Raw genomic sequence first — 25,446 nt, forward strand, 5'->3', positions numbered from 1 at the left:
GGTCAATTCTATAAATGAAACAGGTCAGTGGAAAAGCCTGGGCTCATAAAGCTGTCCCCTCTGCTCATCTACCTTCAAAAAAAGAATAGGTCCAAAACTTCCCTCTAGTGTCTGACTTGTACCATTTTTTTTATTGCTTTGGTGCAATTATCACTCAGAACGTGGTACATTCACAACTCTTAGTACAAAACTCAAAACAGAAATCATAAAGGCAGTTGTTTCAAAACGAAGCACATTTACAATTGACTAAGTACATGTTTCATATTGCAATTCATGTTTATTCAACTAGGCACGTCAGTTAAGAACAAATTATTATTTACAATGACGGCCTACACCAGCCGAACGACGCTGGGACAATTGTGTGCCGACACTATAGGACTCCCAATCACGGCCGGTTGTGATACAGCCTGGATTCGAACCAGGGTGTCTGTAGTGACGCCTCATGCAGTGCCTTAGACCACTGTGCCACTCGGGAGCCCATGTTCATATAAAGTTATTGCCTTTCACAATGCAATGTTCACAATACTTTTGATATGATTCTATTTGCTTAAAATACATTTTAGAATTACTTAATCTGACTGTCTTTAATTGATGACCACTTAAAGTTTGGTAAAGCTATAGATTTTACATGGTTTGTCAACTACAGAATGTATGTAACAAATTAAAGTTTATTGGTTGCGTACACAGATTAGCAGATGTTACAGCAGGTGCAGTGAAATGCTTGTATTTCTAGCTCCTACAGTGCAGTAATACAATACCAATATGCAAATATTTCAGAAAGTCCAAAACAAGAAACGCATCCCTTATACAGTAAACCTGTATCAAAAATGTATTTGCTGGGGTCACACTGCTCTACAAAAATTGCATCGGCCAATACAGTACTGTAATACCGTAGTATTCCATTTACATAGCAGACACTTTTATCCAAAGTGACTACAGTCCACATATTTGGTATGTGACCCAAGTGGGAATCGAAACCCACAACTCTTGTGTTGCTAGTGCCATGCTCTTATGAACTGAGCAACGTACATGACCACTACAATAAATATAGAAAACTGTAAAATACAATACAGATGGAAGACGTAGGATTTCCATCCCCATGGGCGTGCCACCCTCCCTTCAGGCCATGGATGAGGCACGCAATGCCTGTAAATCATACTAGCAGTAGGCCTTGAATAATCATTTGTTTCCATCACTGCTGAAACAATGGAACGTCTTGCTTTCTCACATTGGAGGACTGCACTGGGAAACATCCCAAACCAGTACCACAGCCACATCCTAAGAGCAGCAGCATGGGAACCCTAGTCCTGAGGATAGATATCAGGGGCTTATTTAAGAGGCATTTATGTAAATATTTGAGGGGATCAGCCCCACAGTTCAAAATGTGAGTGCGAGTGAGTTTTGCACATTACCTGCTATGATCCCATCCATTTGCTCCAAGGCGGCTGCCAACATCTCGCTGGCGTCAGACATCATCTTCACACCCCCCCCCCCCCCCACTGTGAATGTGAAAGAAAACAGAAGTGTCAAGTAAAAGACCAATGACGCCTCAACAGCCATTGCCCAGAAGACTACAGCCATTGCCCAGAAGACTACAGTACAAGTTAGACGATGTGCTTGTAAAAACATCAGTCCGAAAATGTATGGCATTTCAAAGGCTTTTAAAACTTGAGCAGTAAATTACATGAACCCCCTGGGAAGTTCAAGTCTACACATTACACACAGACAGAACTAAAGTGGACAGAGACCACCCAAGAGTCAGGACCCCCTACAATACAAAACTAGCAGATTTTACAACTTTAGTGACAATTTCAGTAATATTTGATAAAAGGCGTTTCTATGCACCTTAATTTGTAAGCCACTTCCTGGTAATAAGGATAATGTTCTAGCCTACAGTTAGTTGTAGAATGAAACTGCAAATAAGATGAAGGATTTTCTCCCTCCATGTGAATGGGACATTAGTGAATTCCCATGTCTTGTGTGATCAAGTGTAATTACAATGCATGGCAGAGGAACTGTGGAAAAGGATTGTCTCCATCTGTTTGATAAGCTCGCTAAACAGGAAATTGGAGCCCAATTGTCTGGTATTTTTTTGTTTGGGGGCATTATGGTGTCCCTGGTACATTTGAATGAATATGAAATCATATTCATCATTTAAATTGTTTTATTTAAAAACAATACATCCAATTGAAAGGTTTCTAAAGAATATATTATCCATCATGAATATTCATGGTTGTATGATGACATTGACTGTTGTATTTCTCCCCCCGATGCCTTGGCTGAATCAAATGTGTCGTAGCCTCCTACCTCAGAGTCAACAGCTTTAATCCTACCATACATGCATTCTCCTATACTGTAAATCTGGTGGCCTGAAGTTGTTGGCCATTTTTGTGCCTCACAACTTCCCCATTGATGACCACATTTAGGACAGACCTCAGCAATTAACTTGAATAATGGGGTCAAGGCTCAAGCCTATGACTGGGTGTTTACTTGGAGCAGGTGTTGGGAAACTGGGCCACCTAATGAAGAGAGAGGATAAGGTGATTGTAAACTGCCAGGCTGTTACCCAACATTGGCATATGGAGATTTCCAATGTAGGCCAATGCTCTTAGTTGATATTGACTGTCTAGGTAAAAACAATTGATCAGTGCCACTGGAATCAAAACCAGAAAGGAATCTAGGACCATGGCATTGTGAATGAAGTGAACTGTAAGTAACCACAACATGCGAGTCAAAAACAAAGAGGAGCTCTCAGAGGCAAAACCATAACAGAGTGATTTCTCACCCCAGCAAAGATTCACTGAGACCAGTCATGGGGATTGAGAGTTGGCTCTTATCTGGAATAATGGTGCCATTCTACCAGGGATCTCTCCCCACAGTGTGTTGGCTTGACTGGAAATCCAAGCTTCCATAACAAAGCATCACTCCCAGCCTCCTGACCTCAGGATGTCACATGCAGCTCATTCACTTAAACGGACCAGATAACTTCACTTTCATGGTAGGCCTAACGTTATATTACATATTCAATTCACGGAAACAAATGTACAATCTGAATGAGAAATGTAAAATAGCCTGAGAGGATATGAAATCATCACGACGCAAAGCCAATTGAATTGGAGGGTAATGAGATCCCTCTCCTTGTCCAGGGCAGAAGGGCAGCATAACTCAGGGTTGGAGGGGGCTCTTATAGCCTCATTGGCCTTTATTAGAGGCAGGGAGAGGGAGCCTGCACATTCAACACTGAGGGCATTGTGTCCAGTCACTCACTTCCATCATGGGCCCTTTAGGCTACATGGGTAATACTCCCTCCAAAATAGGCTCACATTCACCTTGCTATACAGCTGCACTACTCAATAAACAATGATTCATTGTGCCAGCGATGGAAGTGCAACTGAAAAGGGAGTTGCGCAAACAAACATTTTCCAGTAGAAAACAATTCCCATTTTATAAAGCTGCCCACATAATTGTCTTGGATGATTCACACCCTTCAAAAAGCCCCATAAAGCAGAATCAATGTTCACTGGACATTCCAACTGAAATAATCTGAACGACATTATCGTCAAGATTAATTAGTTGCTGACTTCTTTGGCTGAAAAATACTGCACCAAACATCTTAATTAGATGTAAAATTGAGCAACTAAGATCTCTTCGGGAAAAACTTCAAAACTAATGACAGATTTGAGGTATCTTACATTAATTCTGACTATTTTGAGGAAGTGTTTACTGGCTACAGCATCTCAAAATGGACACTATTGCCGCTCTTTCTTCGGTTAGCCGAGTTTGGCTAGGCGCCAGCCGAACTGAAACATGGTGACGCCTTTAGTACCATTCATTTTTCCTCCCAAGGCATTTCCTTCTGATGGAGAGCCATCCCACTCTAGGAAGGGAAGCAGCTTTATTTGGTCAGCCGTCTGTCTCACATCCCAAGAGGGAAACCCAAAGCGTGGTTGTGTTTCTAACTGAAACAGCAGTTTAAGAATCCAAACATGAACATTCCCTCTCTGGGATAGTAAAATGAAACTAATAAGGAGCATAAAGAAAGGGTAGAGGTAAGGCACTAAAGCAGTCAAGCTTTAGTTCCTTTAACATAATAATTCAATAGGTCTACTCCCTCGAGACACAGGATTTTGTACAAAAGTTTCAATCAAAGATCAGTAAATTTACCAAGATATCATATAACTTCTTCAACTTTCATCCTCTTTTACCCCTTCTGCTTCTCTCTCGTAGCTTGAGGTCACAGTAAATTAAATGGTACATTCTGGATCAGAATATTAGTATTATTCCAGTCTCACATGACTGATAGTTAATAGGGAGAGACCATAACAGTCAACATGTGATGTAAATACATTAAATGGGCAACTGCACTTCCGGATTTGGCCTTGTTTTGAAGATTGCTTGTAAAAAAAAAAAAAAGTTTGCGGCCATGACTGAAGCCAAACCAGAGTTGTCTTGTGGGTGTGTTATATTCACATATCGTACCCTGGCAGGTACTGTTTGGCCCTCATGAGTCACCGTAGCAACAACATAGCCACTTCTTTAAAATAGTCAGAATGACTGTGATAAATCAAGAAATCTATAATTAAGATGTTTGTGCAGAGGAGGTCTTAGTCGAACAATTTGAAATCTAGCTAAGGTGTTTGGTGCAGTATTTCTCAAGTAAAAAAGTTGCATTAAAAACTAGTCAGTGCATTGAAAGTCGGGAAAGTCTGGCTGTGTGCTCAGGACTGATTTCTTAGAACAGGTCTACAACGTCCTCATCTGCAAGCTGTCAAACTATCGTACATAAATTTCCATCGAAACGGACCCATGAGCACCAACATCTGAAGTTCATACGTGCATATCAAATTGTGTGTCAAATGAAAGCTAAGAGTCTATATTTTCGTGAAATGAAGGCAAAACATTTTCCATCTTAAATTTGGCAAAAGTAAAGCATTTGATTTCTGGATTAACAGATGGAAACATGGTCTTAGAAAACATCTACCAGAAAAATTCTTAAAAGGTCATCAGAAATACATCAAAACAATCATGTTGACATAAAGTCCCCTGCCAACGAATATCAACACATATTTAGTTTTGGATACATTTTTTAGCTCCAAGTTTAAGAAATATTGTGCCTTGTAATTCCTTAAAAAAAATGAAAATTAAAAAAAAAAACTCAGATATTTTCAAATCTCTCTCCCTCATGAGGGAGGATAATGAAAGTTCACAGAAGTAACAAGTAAATGTTAGACCTACCAATTAGTTAATAATTAAAATTGATATCAGAAAAATCATTAAGTGATTAAAACTCAGAATGACGTTACCAAATTGTTAACGTAATTTCCCAAAGCAATCTAAGGAATTACTGCAACTGAATTAGCTACAATGAGAAATTATAAGTCACAAACCACAGTTGGGACACCTGCTACTGTCCTCCTATTGGCATACAGTTATGTTCAGCTCATAACTGTTTTGTCTTTCTGTTGACTGGTGGTCAAACCAAGAGAATTACAACAGTCAGTCTGGACAATCTCTCAGTCTCCGTCAAACCCTTGTGCGCCGCCCTATGACACCTACCTATGAGCTCCCACTCCTTCCATTTACTTTAACCAGGCATCCTCACCCTCTGTGTACTGACCGACACCGGATGTCAAAAAAAAGTTGAAATTCGGTCAGTCCACCCAGGCCTGATGTTAACGTCCATAGATGGACCGGACCAAATCTGAACCCATCATAGACATTTGTTTCACAAGTTTGGATAGTACAGTGAGTAGAGTACAGTAGTATATTGTATTGAGCTGTACTCTACCTTATTCTACTCTGCTGTATTGTACTCAACTGAGCTCCTGTCCAAACCTGTGAAACATGAAATTCATTTCCATAATTATGCATTTCCGATACATCGGTGAACATATCGGAATCGGCCGATATTAGCTAAAAATGCCGGCATCGGCCCAATGTCTAGTTTAACGCCGATGTGCATACCTATATAACATACACTACCGTTCAAAAGTTTGGGGTCACTTAGAAATGTTTTTGTCCATTAAAATAGCATGAAATTGATCGGAAATACAGTGTAGACATTGTTAATGTTGTAAATGACTATTGTAATAGGAAACGGCTGATTCTTTATGGAATATGTACATTGGCGTACAGAGGCCCATTATCAGCAACCATCACTCCCGTGTTCCAATGGCACATTGTGTTAGCTAATCCAAGTTGATCATTTTTAAACTAATTGAATTGATCATTAGAAAACCCTTTTGCAATGAGTCAGACGTGAGGGATATACTACGGACACCCGACCAGGCCCAGATCCCCGTGATTCGCTGGAAAAGGAAATGTAGGTTTCGAGGAAAGAGATCAGGATGCCATGTGAGGATCAGGCGACAAGTGGCTAAACTGCCCTTTCCTTCCATTCTGCTAGCTAACATTCAATCGCTGGAAAATAAATGGAACGAACTGAAAGCACATATATTCTACAAATGGGACATTAAAAATGAATATCTTATGTTTCACCAAGTCGTGGCTGAATGACGACATTAAGAACATACAGCTGGCAGGTTATATACTATCGACAGGACAGAACAGCAGCCTCTGGTAAGACACCGGGCGGGGGCCTATACATATTTGTAAGCAATAGCTGGTGCACGATATCTAAATGTTTTGCTCGCCCAAGGTAGAGTATCTCATGATAAGCTGTAGACCACATTATCTACCTAGAGAGTTGTCATCTGCATTTTTGTAGCTGTCTACATACCACCACAGACCAAGGCTGGCACTAAAACTGCACTCAATGAGCTGTATTCCGCCATAAGCAAACAGGAAAACACTCATCCAGATATGACGCTCCTAGTGGCAGGGGACTTTAATGCAGGGAAACTTAAATCAGTTTTACCTCATTTCTGTCAGCATGTTAAATGTGCATCCAGAGGTGGGGGGGGGAAATAATTCTAGACCACCTTTTCTTCACACACAGAGACGCATACAAAACTCTCCCTCCATTTGGCAAATCTGACTAACTCGATCCTCCTGATTCCTGCTTACAAGCAAAAATTAAAGCAGGAAGCACAAGTGACTCGGTCTATAAAAAAAAGTGGTCAGATGAAGCAGATGCTAAACTACAGGACTTTTTCACTAACACAGACGAATATGTTTCGGGATTCATCCAATGGCATTGAGGAGTACACCGCATCAGTCACTGGCTTTATCAATAAGTGCATCGAGGACATCGTCCCCACAGTGACTGTACGTACATACCCCAACCAGAAGTCATGGATTACAGGCAACATTCGCACTGAGCTAAAGGGCAGAGCTGCCGCTTTTAAGAAGCGTGACTCTAACCCGGAAGCTTATAAGAAGTCCTGCTATGCCCTCCGACGAACCATCAAACAGGCAAAGAGTCAATACAGGACTGAGATCGAATCGTACTACACTGGCTCCGACGCTCATCGGATGTGGGGGGGTTTGCAAACTATTAGACTACAAAGTGACACGAACCTACCAGATGAGCAGAATAATTTATTTGTCCACTTTGATGCAAGCAACACTGAAACATGCATTAGAGCATCAGCTGTTCCGGACGACTGTGTGATCATGCTCTCTGCAGCCGATGTGAGTAAGACCTTTAAACAGGTCAACATTCACAAGGCCGCTGGGCCAGATGGATTACCAGGACCTGTACTCCGAGCATGCGCTGACCAACTGGCAAGTGTCTTCATTGACATTTTCAACCTCTCCCAGTCGGAGTCTGTAATACCAACATGTTTCAAGCAGACCACCATAGTCCCTGTGCCCAAGAACACTAAGGTAACCTGCCTAAATGACTACCGACCAGTAGCACTCACATCTGTAGCCATGAAGTGCTTTGAAAGGCTGGTCATGGCTCACATCAACACCATTATCCCAGAAACCCTAGACCCACTCCAATTTGCATACCGCCCTAACAGATCCACAGATGATGCAATCTCTATTGCACTCTACGCTGCCCTTTCCCACCTGGACAAAAGGAACACCTGTGAGAATGCTATTCATTGACTACAGCTCAGCGTTCAACACCACAGTGCCCTCAAAGCTCATCAATAAGCTAAGGACCCTGGGACTAAACACCTCCCTCTGCAACTAGATCCTGGACTTCCTGACGGGCTGACCCCAGGTGGTAAGGGTAGAAAACACATCCGCCATGCTGACCCTCAACACGGGGGCCACCCAGGGGCCCCTACTGTACTCCCTGTTCACTCACAACTACATTGGCCAGGCTCGACTCCAACACCATCATTAAGTTTGCCGATGACAGTGGTAGGCCTGATCCCCGACAACGATGAGACAGCCTATAGGGAGGTCAGAGACCTGGCCGTGTGGTGCCAGGACAACAATCTCTCCATGAACGTGATCAAGACAAGGGAGATGATTGTGGACTACCAGAAAAGGAGGACTGAGCACGCCCCCATTCTCATCGACGGGCTGCAGTGGAGCAGGTTGAGAGCGTCAAGTTCCTTAGCGTCCACATCACCAACAAACTAACATGGTCCAAACACACCAAGACAGTCGTGAAGAGAGCATGACAAAACCTATTCCCCCTCAAGAGACTGAATAGATTTGACATGGGTCCTCAGATCCTCAAAAGGTTTTACAGCTGCACCATCGAGAGCATCCTGACGGGTTGCATCACTGCCTGGTATGGCAACTGCTCGGCCTCTGACCGCAAGGCACTACAGAGGGTAGTGCGTATGGCCCAGTACATCACCGGGGCCAAGCTTCCTGCCATCCAGGACCTCTATACCAGGCAGTGTCAGAGGAAGGCCCTAAAAATTGTCAAGGACTCCAGTCACCCTAGTGATAAAATGTTCTCTGATAACACACGGCAAGCGGTACCGGAGTGCGAAGTCTAGGTCCAAGAGGCTTCTAAACCGCTTCTACCCCCAAGCCATAAGACTCCTGAATAGCTAATCAAATGGCTACCCAGATTTGCATCTGCACAGTTCCTAAAATAAATTAAATTTTGTACATTTTACTGTAGAAGTTGTTAAAAGTAGTCCTTGTGCATAGAGTTGTATGGTTTGTTAAACTTTGAAATCAATAGTTTCCGATTGTTTCTTTAATTTAAAATGTATGCCAGAGTCAAAGCTTGATTCTGTTACCGTGGAATCGCCCTAAAGCACAAGCTACACGCTGTTTATCAGTGCCCAAAATCACTCGCTAGCTATGTTTCAACTCTGTGTTTGTCAATGAAGCTACATAACAGGTAGTAGCTAGCAGGTACAGTGAGCCACATTCAGCTTATTAAGTCACTGGCGAGACGTACCGTTATGTACCGGTGCCGTTAAGTTTTTTTAACACCTTTCTCAATATCTATTACCAGAATGTGAGTCTGTCTGGCAGTGTTTCATAGGGAATCATGTTACAAAACAGATCACACGGCGATACAAGATGCTCGCCAATGGGTTTTGGAATATTGATAATACACTATATCAAGAGTGCTCTGTTTGTCTCAAATCTCATTTTGCCCCAGAAAGTGTCAGACTCGAATGACTGACACCAAACACATCAGGAAATGGCCACTCCATAAAGGGTTTAGGGCCAAGGGTTATTTCAACATAATGTGTGGTCTTATGTAAACCAGTCTGAGGCACTGTGTAATGGGCAGGTCTGTCTCACTGTCTGGAGGTTCTGGTTGCTATGATTGGATACAGCGTGGGCAGCTGATGGAGCGCAATCAGTACTAGAGGTCGACCGATTATGATTTTTCAACGCCGATAGAGATTATTGGAGGACCCAAAAAAGCCGATACCGATTAAATCGGCCGATTTAAAAATAATAATATTTGTAATAATGACAATTACAACAATACTGAATGAACACTTAACAATACATCAATAAAATAAATTTTGCCTCAAATAATGAAACATGTTCAATTTGGTTTAAATAATGCAAAAACAAACTGTTGGAGAAGAAAGTAAAAGGGCCTTATGTGCCATGTAAGAAAGCTAACGTTTAAGTTCCTTGCTCAGAACATATGAAAGCTGGTGGTTCCTTTTAACATGAGTCTTCAATATTCCCAGGTAAGAAGTTTTAGGTTGTAGTTATTATAGGACTATTTCTCTCTATACGATTTGTATTTCATATACCTTTGACTATTGGATGTTCTTATAGGCACTTTAATATTGCCAGTGTAACAGTATAGCTTCCGTCCCTCTCCTCGCTCCTACCTGGGCTCAAACCAGGAACACATCGACAACAGCCACCCTCGAAGCAGCGTTACCCATGTAGAGCAAGGGAAACAACGACTCCAAGTCTCAGAGCGAGTGACATTTGAAACGCTATTAGCGCGCACCCGCTAACTAGCTAGCCATGTCATAATCGGTTACACCAGCCTAATCTTGGGAGTTGACAGGCTTGAAGTGATAAACAGCGCAATGCATTGCGAAGGGCTGCTGGCAAAACGCACGAAAGTGCTGTTTTGAATGAATGCTTATGAGCCTGCTGGTGCCTACCATCGCTCAGTCAGACTGCTCTATCAAATCATAGACTTAATTATAACATAATAACACAGAAACACGAGCCTTAGGTCATTAATATGGTCGAATCTAAATATTCCTGTTACATTGCACAACCTTCAATGTTATGTCATAATTACTTAAAATTATGGCATATTAGTTCGCAACGATGCAGGCGGCCCAAACTTGTTGCATATACCCTGACTCTGCGTGCAATGAACGGAAGAGAAGTGACACAATTTCACCTGGTTAATATTGCCTGCTAACCTGGATTTCTTTTAGCTAAATATGCAGGTTTAAAAATATATACTTCTGTGTATTGATTTTAAGAAAGGCATTGATGTTTATGGTTAGGTACAGTCGTGCAACGATTGTGCTTTTTTCGCAAATGCGCTTTTGTAAATCATCCCCCGTTTGGCGAAGTTGGCTGTCTTTGTTAGGAAGAAATAGTCTTCACAGTTCGCACCGAGCCAGGCGGCCCAAACTGCTGCATATACCCTGACTCTGTTGCAGAGGTGACACATTTTCCCTAGTTAAAAGAAATTCATGTTAGCAGGCAATATTAACTAAATATGCAGGTTTAAAAATATATACTTGTGTATTGATTTTAAGAAAGGCATTGATGTTTATGGTTAGGTACAAGTTGGAGCAACGACCGTCCTTTTTCGCGAATGCGCACTGCATCGATTATATGCAACGCAGGACAGGCTAGATAAACTAGTAATATCAACCATGTGTAGTTAACTAGTGATTATGATTGATTGTTTTTTTATAAGATAAGTTTAATGCTAGCTAGCAACTTACCTTGGCTTCTTACTGCATTCGCGTAACAGGCAGGCTCCCCGTGGAGTGCAATGTAAAGCAGGTGGTTAGAGCGTTGGACTAGTTAACCGTAAGGTTGCAAGATTGAATCCCCAAGCTGACAAGGTAAAAATCTGTCGTTCTGCCCCTGAACAAGGCAGTTAACTCACCGTTCCTAGGCCGTCATTGAAAATAAGAATGTGTTCTTAACTGACCTGCCTAGTTACTAAATATTTATAATTTTTTTTTAAATACTAATAAAAAAAAGGCAAATCGGTGGCCAAAAATACCGATTGTTATGAAAACTTGAAATCTGCCCTTTCGATTAATCGGTCGACCTCTAATCAGTACAGCTGCTTCTCTTGTGTTAGAGGGCACTGGGCATGATGATTGTAATCCATACCCAACCCCTTAGTAAGTCGTGAAAAACTTAGTCTCGTCCAAAACTGAGTTGACTTAATGAGTTGGTTCTAAAAAGGGGCAGTTTACATTTAAATAATAGCTGAGAACATGGTCTTTATCTAATATTAAAATCAGGACCTAATGAAATCAACTGAAGCATACCTTTTGAAAGTAGAGCGCAATGGACACAATGGAAAAACAAGTACAATTGTAATGCGTGTCTTTGTCTTTGCTAAAACGGGTAGTGGGAATTAACACCACATAGCCCATCTACTTACAATGACTCACTGAACCAGTAAAGTACCACTTTATGGTGAAGAGCAAAGAGTTTTCCATTGCTGTTATAACAATCAGTGGCTGGCAGATTCACCCAAACAAGTTTGAAAACCACAGTCTCCACAGAAAAAGATTTTATCTATGCAGCCTTGCAAAGTACTGTCTGCCAGTAATGGCAACTCGTGGGCTTTAGGCTACACAGACAGTTCTACTGTGGGTAAGGCATTGAAACTGTTTCATTCCAGAGCAGTGCTCAGTATGTGTCAGTTCAGTAACCGACACCAGCATCTCTGTGACCTGTATGACCAGCACTCTGACACCCTCCCCTGGATTCCTTCAAACCTCCTCCAGATTGATTTTTTTCTCTCTCTCAAAAGTTTGGACACACCTACTCATTCAAGGTTTTTTTTTTTTTTACATTGTAGAATAATAGTGGAGCTATCAAAACAATGGGGGAAGTGGTAGGCAATATATGTTTTATATTTGAGATTCTTCAAAGTAGCCACCCTTTTCCTTGATGACACCTTTGTACACTCCTGGCATTCTATCAACCAGTTTCACCTGGAATGCTTTTCAACAGTCTAGAAGGAGTTCCCACATATGCTGAGCACTTGTTGGCTGCTTTTCCTTCACGCTGCGGTTCAACTCATCCCAAACCCTCTCAATTGAGATGTATTACTTTTTGTTTGGTATACATTTTAAAGTGAAACATCTGACTGTCAGCGTAATTCTGTTACCATGGAGTTTCCCCTAATATAATCTCACATATAACAACCAATCCACTACACTGCACTGGGTAGTGTGTGTAAACTCCTCTGAACAACCAGCAGGTTCTTCTTTTTCAAAGCATCAAAGCTTTCCAAGTCCTCAGACAAAACTAAGGTCTACCACTAGAAAAAAAAGACATTTCAATCTCTTAGGGAAAAATGTTCTCTACGTGAATGTTTTCCTAGTAAGGCCTCATTACTGAATGTGTGCATTGTAAGCGAAGGCTAACCCATCTGTCTCAGGTTTGCCTTTGAAATCATCGGGTAGATGTCATTTTGGTTTATTTACATAGTTTGACCACCAGTAGAGATATGGAGGGGGAGGGGCGACTCATTCGAAAAGAAAAACACACCGCCTGGCCCATTGACGAGCCTCACTCACACTCGAGCACTCGTACATGCACACACACACATTCTAATATCTACGTAGCTATAGAGTTCCAGCTGTGCTTCAGAACTAAACTGACGTATGCACTTGTCTCCCTTTCAGCTGGTGAGCTGTTGTTTAACAAGTAGGGTTTAACAAGTAGGGTAGAGAATTGAAATACCCCATATAGCACAATGATTCAGTCATACAAATTAAGAATGTCCTAACAGTAGTACTGGATGTTGGTTTGGTCATACAGCACCTAAAAACACAACATCAGGTGCTTTCAGTCTTCAGTGGCAGGAAGTAAAGCAAAACAAAAACATACAACTACACTAAACATGCACCAATTCCTGAACAGCATCCAACTATTTCAAACCACTTGGCTTGTTTGAATGATTATTTTCCTTAGAGGTCTAATGGTCCATTTGTCATGTCTGGAGTGAGGTCAGGTTGCAGTAGTAATAGTAGGCTGGGACTTCACCCCTGTGGTCGTGGTGGCCGTAGACATGGCACACAAACAGCTCTTTGTCCTGCACAGTCACATGGAAAGCGAGGGATAGAGAACACAAGGCATGGACGTTTAATGCATGTCCCAACTAAATTACAGACAAACACACACTTGGGGGCAACTAGGCAAGGTCACAGGCAGGACAGAGTACAGGGAGAAAATGCTGTGTTGGACATCTTACTACATGTCTGACTGGCCTTGTTGTTCTCTTGGTTGTGGTGACTTGTAGGCCTCAAAGACCCCTTCCAAACAGACTGGTGTTATTATTCAACACACTGCAATTCTGAACTGAGCAATAAAAACACACACCATCACAACTAATAGCCACACTGAAACTGAATGTCAGTTTAATTATGGATTTCCTATGCATGTCCTGGGGCTAGTCATCATTAGCTGTAGTTATGATGCGCAGATGTTTGACTATCTGCCACTGTAGACTGAATATGGATTTTGAAGCAGGGCCTGAAAGCATGGCATGACTGAACACAAATAAGACAGCCAATCATCTCTGAAGTTAGGCTAGGCTATAAAGTGAACAAAGCTGCTGCCCAAAGCATCCATGCACTCAGGATGACCTTTGTCCTGTTAGGAAGTCCTTCCTGTCACATGCTCGAGAAAGGTCTAACTTTCAGTCACACTGCCGTTTTCCCAGCTACTACTCAGGGCTCTGCGCTGACCTTTTTACAAGGAGCATGTGTTCAACTAAGTTGAAAAAAATGTAGGAGCACAATTAAAAGTACTTGAGGTTTAAAAGCTCGAATCCTTAATTAAAAAAAAAGCCAAAGATCTTGTCAAAGAGGTTTAGTGGGAACAGAAAGCACATTATTCCCATCAGGAATTCCTTAGGCTACTGTAAATGCAAATATGTGTATAAGAATTCAACAACAAATGCAATGAACAAAGTCTTCACGTTAAAATGTCAACTACAAGGATCAGGTCCACCGCAGCAATGGCCCAAACTGTTTCTCAACATTAAGTGTTTGACCAAGAGTCACGCCCAGGAGCTGTCCCACCACTCAGAATATGCCACCGCAGGAGTAGTCCTCCAGAAGTACGGATGGAATGTCAACGTGTGGGGAAAGTAGGTCTGAATGGTGGAGAACGGCCTCAGGACAAAATCTGGTAGATTGGGTGCAGCTGAAGGAAGGGTTTTTTAAACTAGATATCTATTACTTCACATAGCTAGGATAGCTGGGTCTGTCAAATAACTCATCCAGTGTTCAACTGAAGGAGCTGTAGGCTAAAATACTTTGCTCTCTGCCCTTCACAACAAACTAGGACCAACCCACGCTATATCAATGAACTTCACCTCCTCTGCTGGAACTGACTCAACTCTGCCTGAGGGACAAACAACTAACAGGACACACTGCATGAGGAAATAAAAAATGTCAACCAAACTATTCTGCACATAATGCTGAAATAGAGTGACATTTCCTTAAACCCTTCAAAAGGAGACACCCAGTTGCTCGTTTCCTTGGTACTAGGTTGGAGGGCACAGTTGTCAACATAAAGCTGTCACTATAGCTCTTGGAAGTCTGGCCTTACGGCTGTACCTGGCTTGGACAACAACTTTCAGCTGGACTTGTGGTGAAGAATATGTTGTCTTGCAGCACTGATACAGATTTCAAACAATTAACCTTGCCTGATAATGTTGCAGTCATTGGATACACTACATGTGACTGCATGCTATCCTTAGGACATGTCATTTTTTTGTTAAATATAATCTAAAATACAGTAATTGGTCTGAGCGCAGCAGACTGAACCAAGGTCCTTGTCTCAGAGTAAATCCTTTGTTATGCTTCCAGCCCCCCCTCCCCCCGGAACCCAAGACACAGAGAGATAGCCAAGAGCCAGGACACAGACAATATCTCAGGAAGGAGCGCTCTTTCCTGGACAACTTAAGACTACAGAGTAATACCAAATAAAACTATGAGCCCTTAAATAAATAAAAAAACAATGAATGAATTTGGCATGCGCTCTAGATAAACAATTTTTATTCACCATTGCAACTGTGATGTTTTCTCTGTGGAATTAACTTGGTAAAGTGTCCATGTCTCCCACAATTGCGAGAATGAATCCCCCCCTTTGTGAATAGGCCTACAGTTAATGAAATTACCTGAACTGAAGGTAACGTTGACCTACCTACATGAGGTGTGCATACCATATGTAGTGGTGGGAAAAGTATCCAATTGTCATACTTAAATAAAAGTAAAGATACCTTAATAGAAAATGACAACTAAAAGTAAAATCCCACTTGAGTAAAAGTGTAAAAGTATTGGGTTTTAAATATACTTAACAAACGTACGTGTAATTGATAAAATATACTTAAGTATCAAAGTGAAAGTATAAATCATTTCAAATTCCTTATATTAAGCAAACCAGACGGCACCATTTTATTTTTTATTTACAGATAGCCAGAAGCACACGAACACTCAGAGATCATTTCCAAATGAAGCACGTGTTTAGTGAGTCTGCCACATCAGACGCTGTAGAGATGACAGAGAATGTTCTCTTGATTACTGTGTTAATTAGACCATTTTACTGTCCTGCTAAGCATTCAAAATGTAACGAGTAATTTTGGGTGTCAGGGAAAATGTATGGAGTAAAAAGTATAATTTTCTTTAGGAATGTGGTGAAGTAAAAAAAGTTGTCAAAAATATAAATAGTAAAAGTACAGATACCTCACAAAAAAAGTCGCGTTAAGTGGCAACGCTACTTTCAAGTACTTTACACCACTGACCATTATGTAAAAGCTTCAGTGGTATGCAACACTTTTTAATATTAGTGATGATGTTATTGCTTATTGCTACACAGTAACCATAATCAAGAGTTGTGGTAAAGGTCAAAATGTATTCAATGTATCAAACTGTTGCCCATTCATTGTTTCCTGAGCGTGCCAACGTTTTCGCAGTCTCATCAACTGATAACGTACTGATAGCTGTGCACAGCAGTATCCTAACTCAATGAGAAAATAACTTTCCAAGAAAGTTGGTGTGAAATGTTTTCAATTGTTTTTCCAATTTAATAGAAATACTACTGTTATTGGCCATAAATAATACAATGGCGCAGACTAAATGTAACCATACAATTGACGGTAAAAGTTTTTAAAAAACTGGTCCGTTATGACGGAAATACAAAAAAAAACTTACCCAATTCAAAAGGAATAACTTCACAGGGGTCGACTTCTTGAAGGGCGACTTTAACGCTATTCCCAAAGTTCACTTTTCAGTGCTCTCTCGAGCGGTATACAACACCTTTCGATAGAGCTGCATAGCGAATTCCCAACTTCCACAAGTTTGCTGTACATCCCACTGCGCATGCGCAAACCAAGGCCAATCACAGACTACTCCATAGTGCTGCTATTCAATCAAATTTCAACCCTGTGTAGGTAAAATTACTTTTGATTTGAACACTATTGCTTTTCATTTTAGAGGGAATAAAATAACTCATGGAAAACTGGCCATTATACATGAGACAAATAACATCTATATGGGTGTGAGTTATCTTATTCATGTGTTTTACTTTATGAATATCAATCAGATTGAATACCATATCCTACTGATATGAATATTATTTTGTTGCTCCACCAAGCTGTCTGATAACTGTTCGTTAACATATTGTCTGTCAGATTTTTACACAACAGCTGTACATTATGACTGTTGCTCCTTGTCTCAATCTTTGAGCGGGGATGGTGTAGGACATAATTTCATCCTTTTAGGTTCTGATGGTCTCTACGCAACGTAACTTAGCTTGGTGAGCATTCTGCTGTAGGCTGATTTGATGGACTGTCTAAGGGCACTTCAGTAATCAGTACAATGAGTTTAGAGTTGGGAAATTATGGAAATTGGGTGCACTCTGAAAATAACAGTGGTCAACAGGCAAATTGACACAGGATTAAATCCTAGTTGTATCACTAACAACTGGGAAGATACTACTGGGCTCCCGAGTGGCGCAGCGGTCTAAGGCACTGCATTTCAGTGTTAGAGGTGCCACTACAGACCCTGATTTGATCCCGAGCTGTATCACAACCGGCAGTGATCGGGAGTCCCATAGGGCGGCGCACAATTGGCCAAGCGTCGTCTGAGTTAGGGAAGGGTTTGGCCGGTGCAGGCCGTCATTGTAAATAGAATTTGTTCTTAACTGACTTGCCTTGTTAAACAATGGTTAATAATAATAAAATAAAAAGGAATAAAACAGCCAGTTGAGCATACCTTTGCTTAGAGTACTAAACTCCATGGTGAAGGAAGTTTCTGATGACTCCACCAACAGAGTGGAGCAGAGACCAGGCTTTGTGGGTTCTAGCTCTGACTACATCGATTTGCCCAAGGTCAATACTTCAAAACATTTAAATTGTGAAACACCTACAGTGTACCTACACTTGTCCTCTGTAGTTGCGTGCCTTTGTTTGCTGAAATCCAAATACAACCACCGACTGTTTGCCCATTGCTGTTGCTCTAAGATGGCAACTACCTTATGTGCCAATTGAATCTCAAAAAGGAAACAGTTGGTGGTTGTATTTTATTAACATTTATTGAAAAAGTATGGGTTTCAGCAAAGAAAGGCACGCAACTACAGAGTACAAACATAGGTACACAGTAGGCATTTCACAATTTAGTTTTTTAAAGTATTGACCTTGGACGTACTGATGTAGTCAAAGCTGGATTCCACAATGCTGGTCTCTGCTCTACTCCGTTGGTGGAGTAACCAGAAACTCCCTTCACCATGGAGTGGAGTATAGTCCACTAACCTTTGCTGGGCATGAAATCAATTCTGACTGCCACTGCTGGAGTAAAGCTAAATGTCTCTCTCTAGTGGCTTTAACAGTCACAGTGCATAATTGATACTGTCAATATATCCAACATAGCCAGCAGCACTGCAAAAACAACACATTCCTGAAACAATAAATTCCTTGTGGCTATCACCTTGGCAACTGGGTGGATCCAGCAATTAATTTCCTGTCAACTCTATCGTTTACTTATTACATACACATCCTCATGGGAGATTCCATTAAGTCTGGAGGAATGTGAACATATTTTTGTTTATATCTCGTCCTGAAAATCACCACTTGAATGAACTTTCATTTTCCGGAGGTTACAGTCACAAGTTAAAAAGATAAAATATTTAATTATTATAACAAAAGTAAGTAACGTAATTAAATCAGCTGCTGATATTCACTGGTATTAGGCTTACATCAAATCAATTTTATTGGTCACATACACATATTTAGCAGATGCTATTGCTGTGTAGCGGAATGCTTGTCATTGTTGTTGTTTCAGATATGCATGGTCTTAATTCTCTGTTCGCATTCTTTTGCACAAACCAGTGGATGCTCTGGAACAGGTAAGTGTTTGTCCGGGGTAGAGCAAAAGCATGCTGTCACAGTTGTCTTAAGGATCAGACCAAAACACAGCGGGAATATGTATACTCATCATCGTTTTGTTTTATTTTGAAGAAGGAGAAACAAATACGCATACAAAAAAAGAACAAAACAGTCCTGTCAGGTGCACAAACACTAAACAAGGAACCCACCAAAATCCCATAGAAAACACACCCCTCTTAAATAGGACCTTCAATTAGAAGCAACGAGTAGCAGCTGCTTCCAATTGAAGGTCAACCCCATTAACTAAACATAGAAATAGAAAGACTAGAACGAACATAGAAATATACTAACATAGAACATTAACCACAAACCCTGAAACACATAAAACAAACACCCCTCTTACATAAGAACATAGCCCAACAAACCCCGAAACACTCTAAACAAACACCCCCTGCCACGTCCTGACCAAACTACAATAACAAATAACCCCTTTACTGGTCAGGACGTGACACATGCACATCCAGTAGCTACCTGAGAAGGGCTGATAATGGAGATCTGATTGACAGAGGAGACAAAAGAACCAGCAGGTGGAGCTGGAGCAGTTCTTACAGCTTAGGGATAGACCTGTAAGGAAATGAGTCACCTGGTCTTGACTTTGATATGATGAATAGGGTATAACTACCTACAGTAATAACAGGCAGGTGATAATGGGACACATATTACTGTACTTTACAGGACTACATGGAATTACTGTAAGTAACAATTTTTCGACCTCATTGATCGAACCACATTCAGCATGTCCTTATTATCTCTGAGAGCATTAGATGTGTCATACTTCGCTTGATACAAAGGAAGGTTTGTGTGCTGTGATTACACAGCGCTAAGAACAGCATGTAGCATTGAACTAGCTCTCACACAATGCTCTAGCTTGACCCTTCAGTCGTGGCCAAAAGTTTTGAGAATGACACAAATATTAATTTTCACAAAGTCTGCTGCCTCAGTTTGTATGATGGCAATTTGCATATACTCCAGAATGTTATGAAGAGTGATCAGATGAATTGCAATTAGTTGCAAAGTCCCTCTTTGCCATGCAAATGAACCGAATCCCCTTGGATTGGAATCCCCTTGCTTGGAATCATTGTTCTTCCTCTGTCAACCATGGTTACCTGCAAGGAAACATGTGCTGTCATCATTGCTTTGCTCAGGCAAGGATATTGCTGCCAGTAAGATTGCACCTAAATCAACCATTTATCGGATCATCAAGAACTTCAAGGAGAGCGGTTCAATTGTTGTGAAGAAGGCTTCAGGGCACCCAAGAAAGTTCTGCAAGCCCCAAGACCATCTCCTAAAGTTGATTCAGCTGCTGGATCAGGGCACCACCAGTACAGAGCTTGCTCAGGAATGGCAGCAGGCAGGTGTGAGTGCATCTGCACGCACAGTGAGGCAAAGACTTTTGGAGGATGGCCTGGTGTCAAGAAGGGCAGCAAAGAAGCCACTTCTCTCCATGAAAAACATCAGGGACAGACTGATATTCTGCAAAAGGTACAGGGATTGGACTGCTGAGGACTGGGGTAAAGTCATTTTCTCTGATGAATCCCCTTTCCGATTGTTTGGGGCATCCGGAAAAAAGCTTGTCCGGAGAAGACAAGGTGAGCGCTACCATCAGTCCTGTGTCATGCCAATAGTAAAGCATCCTGAGACCATTCATGTGTGGGGTTGCTTCTCAGCCAAGGGAGTGGGCTCACTCACAATTTTGCCTAAAAACACAGCCATGAATAAAGAATGGTACCAACACATCATCAGAGAGCAACTTCTCCCAACCATCCAGGAACAGTTTGGTGACAAACAATGCCTTTTCCAGCATGATGGAGCACCTTGCCATAAGGCAAAAGTGATAACTAAGTGGCTCGGGGAACAAAACATCAATATTTTTGGTCCGTGGCCAGGAAACTCCCCAGACCTGAATGTCAATCCTCAAGAGGCGGGTGGACAAACAAAAACCCACAAATTCTGACAAACTCCAAGCATTGATTATGCAAGAATGGGCTGCCATCAGTCAAGATGTGGCCCAGAAGTTAATTGACAGCATGCCAGGGCGGATTGCAGAGGTCTTGAAAAAGAAGGGACAACACTGCAAATATTGACTCTTTGCATCAACTTCATGTAATTGTCAATAAAAGCCTTTGACACTTATGAAATGCTTGTAATTATACTTCAGTATTCCATAGTAACATCTGACAAAAATATCTAAAGACACTGAAGCAGCAAACTTTGTGGAAATTAATATTTGTGTCATTCTCAAAACTTTTGGCCACGACTGTACAATATCTGGTTCTACCCCACATTGTATGAAAAAACATCTAGAGCCCAGGTCCTCCCACAGCTGGGTATTATGTGACTGGAGTCCTTGCCTTTTGCAGTGAGAAAGCGAGGTCAGTACAAGTCGGTCAGCCACATTGGCCATTAGGTCAATGGACCACTTACGACAACAACAGGACAGACTTACATGTTCTAGAACTTCACATCTTGCCCAAAAGGCAGCCATTATGCTGTTGCCATGCTAACATACCAGAGCAATTAAACTTTCAAATAGACTTCACTTATGTGTTGCATCTCATGCCCATCCTCCAGCATCTCACCATCTGGCATACTGTATACCAACATGATCTTTGTGTACTAGCAGTAAACACATGTTTTGAAATGCATATAATCAGAAAATTGCTTCAACGGTCTGTTTATTTACGAAACCATATGGAATCCTAAGTATGGAGTCATTACGAGGATACTCGTGAACGTTCTTGATGCTGACTTTTTGACTGTAGCAATCACACTATGTAAAATAGCATTAGTTTGAAAGTACAGTTTGTGCTAGTACCTTGTGTATATTGCACAGTACGTTGTTGTTCATTCCTAATGAAAACCGTTTACCCCCCATATTTGTCTGTCCGTACAGTAGATTAATGTATCCTCCTGTATACATTGTATGTATGACGACTGTCTTTAAAGACCATGGCTATGGCAGTTGTGTAAAGAAGATATGACTGATCCATCATAATGGAGATTGACATGGAAGGGTTTGAGGGTGAATGGGCAGCACCGCGGGCATAGACAGTGACACTGCCCCTTTGCACTGTAGTGCACAGCAATGGCCTGAGAGCGAATGGATCATGACTAGGGAGTTTTATGACTCCAATGTCTCATGTACTTGATTGAAGGCACCAATAGGGAGCAAGCTAGAAGTTTTTGTCCACAGAAGCTAAAGGTCAAGTTGATCCACTTAAAGTCGTAGTGGAGCACAAATTGGACTGGAATGGAGCCATTTCTTGTTTCAGAAGCAGGTAGAGGGCAGGTTGTCCTGACTTTAACACCCTAGAGTTGATGTCCGCGCCCCTGGGATTCAATTAGCATAATACAAAAAATCCCCATCAAAGTCTGTCTGTTTAAGCAACACCCTCAACATGCCCTTATGGTGAATTCAGATAAGCTGGCTCTAACACATGTTGAATGGCAAATAAACAGCTGGAGATGAGCTTTTCACAGGTTGTACAAATTGTCAAAGGAAGTTAGGCAATATTCAGACTTCAAATCGTATTGGTCACATACTGTAACGGAAGTTGTCATGGAGAGAAGACCAAGGCGCAGCAGGTATGTGAATACTCATATTTAATTTCCAAAAAGGAGTAAAGCATCCACTTAATAAACCAGTAACAACAGCAACAGTTCTGCATGCTATTAAACACAGTGCAAAAACAACCACCCACAACCCCAAAGAAAAACACACACACCTATATAGGACTTCCAATCAAAGGCAACTCAACACACCTGCCTTCAATTGGAAGTCCCAATCAACAACACAATCATTCACATACACAAAAACTGCCACGTCCTGACCCCAAAACTAATACAATAGCTCCATCTGCTGGTCAGGACGTGACACATACACGTGATCAGCAGATGTTACTGCGGGTGTAGCGAAATGCTTGTGCTTCTAGCTCCGACAGTGCAGTAATATCTAACAAGTAATATCTAACAAATTACACAACATATACCCAATACACACAAATCTAAGTAGGAATGAATTAAGACTATATACATCTGGACGAGCGATGTCAGAGCGGAACAGACTAAGGCAAAGTAGAATAGTATAGAAAAACAGTATATACATATGAGATGAGTAATGCCAGATATGTAAACATTATTAAAGTGACTAGTGTTCCATTCCTTAAAGTGGCCAGTGATTCCTAGTCTATGCCTATAGGCAGCAGCCTCTAATGTGCTAGTGATGGCTGTTTAACAGTCTGATGGCCTTGAGATAGAAGCTGTTTTTCAGTCTCTTGGTCCTAGCTTTGATGCACCTGTACTGATCTCGCTTTCTGGATGATAGCGGGGTGAACAGGCAGTGGCTCAGGTGGTTGTTGTCCTTGATGATCTTTTTGGCCTTCCTGTGACATCGGGTGCTGTAGGTGTCCTGGAGGGCAGGTAGTTTACCAACGGTAATGCGTATGGCAGACTGCACCACCCTCTGGAGAGCCTTGCGGTTGCGGGCGATGCAGTTGCCGTACCAGGCGGTGATACAGCCCGACAGGATGCTTTCAATTGTGCATCTGTAAAAATGTGTGAGGGTTTTAGGTGACAAGCCAAATTTCTTTAGCCTCCTGAGGTTGAAGAGGCTCTGTTGCGCCTTCTTCACCACACTGTCTGTGTGGGTGGTCCATTTAAGTTTGTCAGTGATGTGTACGCCAAGAAACACTTAGAAGCACTTGTGATGTGAATACTGATGTTTGTCATTTTCTAGGAGTTGTGCTTGGTTAACAGTCTGTGTGATAGGATTCTATTGAAGAATTGTGTAGTGTGTAATTTTTTATATTTTTTTTGGGGGGGGATTTCTTGTCATAACCAATAAGACCATGCTTTTAATGTACAGCCCGGAACATTGAGGATAAACCCATTAGGAGAAACTGTTTCAATGTTGGATACATGAGAAAACCTTCTCTCGCTTTTTCAGGATCCATGGGTTTGATAATGGCAGTTGCGAGTGTCTGGACCAGAAGCCACCACACCTGAATGGGGAAGCTTGAGCTCACACTGCCTCGCTAGCCTGTATCTCTCTACTACTCTGTTATAGCATCAACTTTGCACTCCTTTTTTTCTTTTCTACAATTTTCTTTATTTTTTCTGTTGAAGCGAGGGAGAGGAAGAGGACGACTTCATGATCTGCTTTGACACTATGACCAGTTACTAAAACAAACATCAAGGTTACATTTCCTTACCAAATATAAACAAGTGAAGGATAGTGAAGGATAGTGTTAAACCCTGATTGACTCTGATGGAAATAGGATGATGATCAAGAGTTGAAAACAATTACCATAATATTGATGACGAAGATGAAGAGGAGGAGGATAATTATAATTAAGATGAACTAATTCAGCCAAATACAAGAAACACAAGCTTAACCAACAATGCCGAACGTAGTTCATTAGTAAGGAAAGAACAAATAGTGAATCAACCTGTCAACCTACTCTCTCCCATGACCAGTCAAATTAAAACTGTTTTGTAACAGTCAAACTATTTTATAACAGCCTGCAAGAGCACCTTTCAATATCTAGAGGCTAGTATTGAGAAGGCCACGAGTAACTGTTGCATTCTAATGCGATTCAACCTCTCTCCATATCAACCATTTGAGTGACTCAAGTGCTTGATCATTCATTTCCACTTCTTGGATGAATTTATTGTCCCTTATTAGTGGGGAAACTGTCCAGGCACGTTTCCCTTCATCATTCAGCTTCCTGGTGCTTTCTTTCTTACATAACACAGCTGACAGGGTGATAATTAACAAGCTGAGGGAAGTCAGCAGGGTCCCTGGGGTGGCCCCAACCAGACAGGGATGGCTGCTCACCCTTCTGTATGAACCGTTGCCACGGTTTCATTCATCATCCCCACCTGTAAAGGGTCATGGGTTTATTTTTACCGGTCTACAAACATGATGTTACTGCTTGCCCTCTTGATTGTGCACAATCCCCAAAGGAGTGGTTATATGTTTCAATGTAGTTATTTACTGATACATTTAAAAAAGTGTTCAGTATCTTACCTGACTTTTACTGTCAGGAAAACAACGATCCACTATACATTTCATGATCTGCTGCATGCTGAATAAGATGTTTAGCTCAGCTAGTCTAATGGTTAGCCATTCATATACTGTGCCTTGCAATCAACTCCTGATCTTCTTATTACCACCCCAATGTCATCGCTTTCTCATGGAGGTTGATTAAAGAATAACAAAGCCGTCCTTGCTTTTAGCATGTTACAGACAATTTCCTTCCGACTGGTCTGATGAGCATTGCAGTGGAAAGTTCCCATAAAGAAAAATACCTTGGAGCAAATAACTGTAGCTGTCCATCAGCCACAGAACACCCCCCTAACATCCCAAAATTATCCCTCTGGATGACAGGAGCTGATAAAGAAGAGACCATTGGCCAGTAGGAGAGCGGAGTGAAGTAGCACTTAGAGACGCGTCGAGAGGCACCCAA

General features: G+C 41.5%; 1 protein-coding gene across 2 annotated transcripts in view; it reads right to left on the minus strand.

Annotated features, from left to right (window-relative positions):
• Positions 1–16,896, minus strand: part of LOC106576320 (liprin-beta-1) — a 34,693-nt gene extending 17,797 nt beyond the window's left edge. Inside the window, exon 1 of one of the 2 annotated variants that reach the window (XM_045699929.1) lies at positions 16,749–16,896. Coding sequence is in view for 1 of the 2 variants with exons in the window: in XM_014153433.2 (XP_014008908.2) it covers positions 1,413–1,476 (64 nt within the window). In the remaining variant the exon portion in view is untranslated. Of the gene's footprint in view, positions 1–1,412; positions 1,495–16,748 lie in introns of those variants that run through there. The other variant, XM_014153433.2, reaches the window with a different exon arrangement.
• Positions 16,897–25,446: the final 8,550 nt, after the last annotated feature.

The sequence above is a fragment of the Salmo salar genome, chromosome ssa17, assembly GCF_905237065.1.
Source record: "Salmo salar chromosome ssa17, Ssal_v3.1, whole genome shotgun sequence".
Classification (NCBI taxonomy): domain Eukaryota; kingdom Metazoa; phylum Chordata; class Actinopteri; order Salmoniformes; family Salmonidae; genus Salmo; species Salmo salar.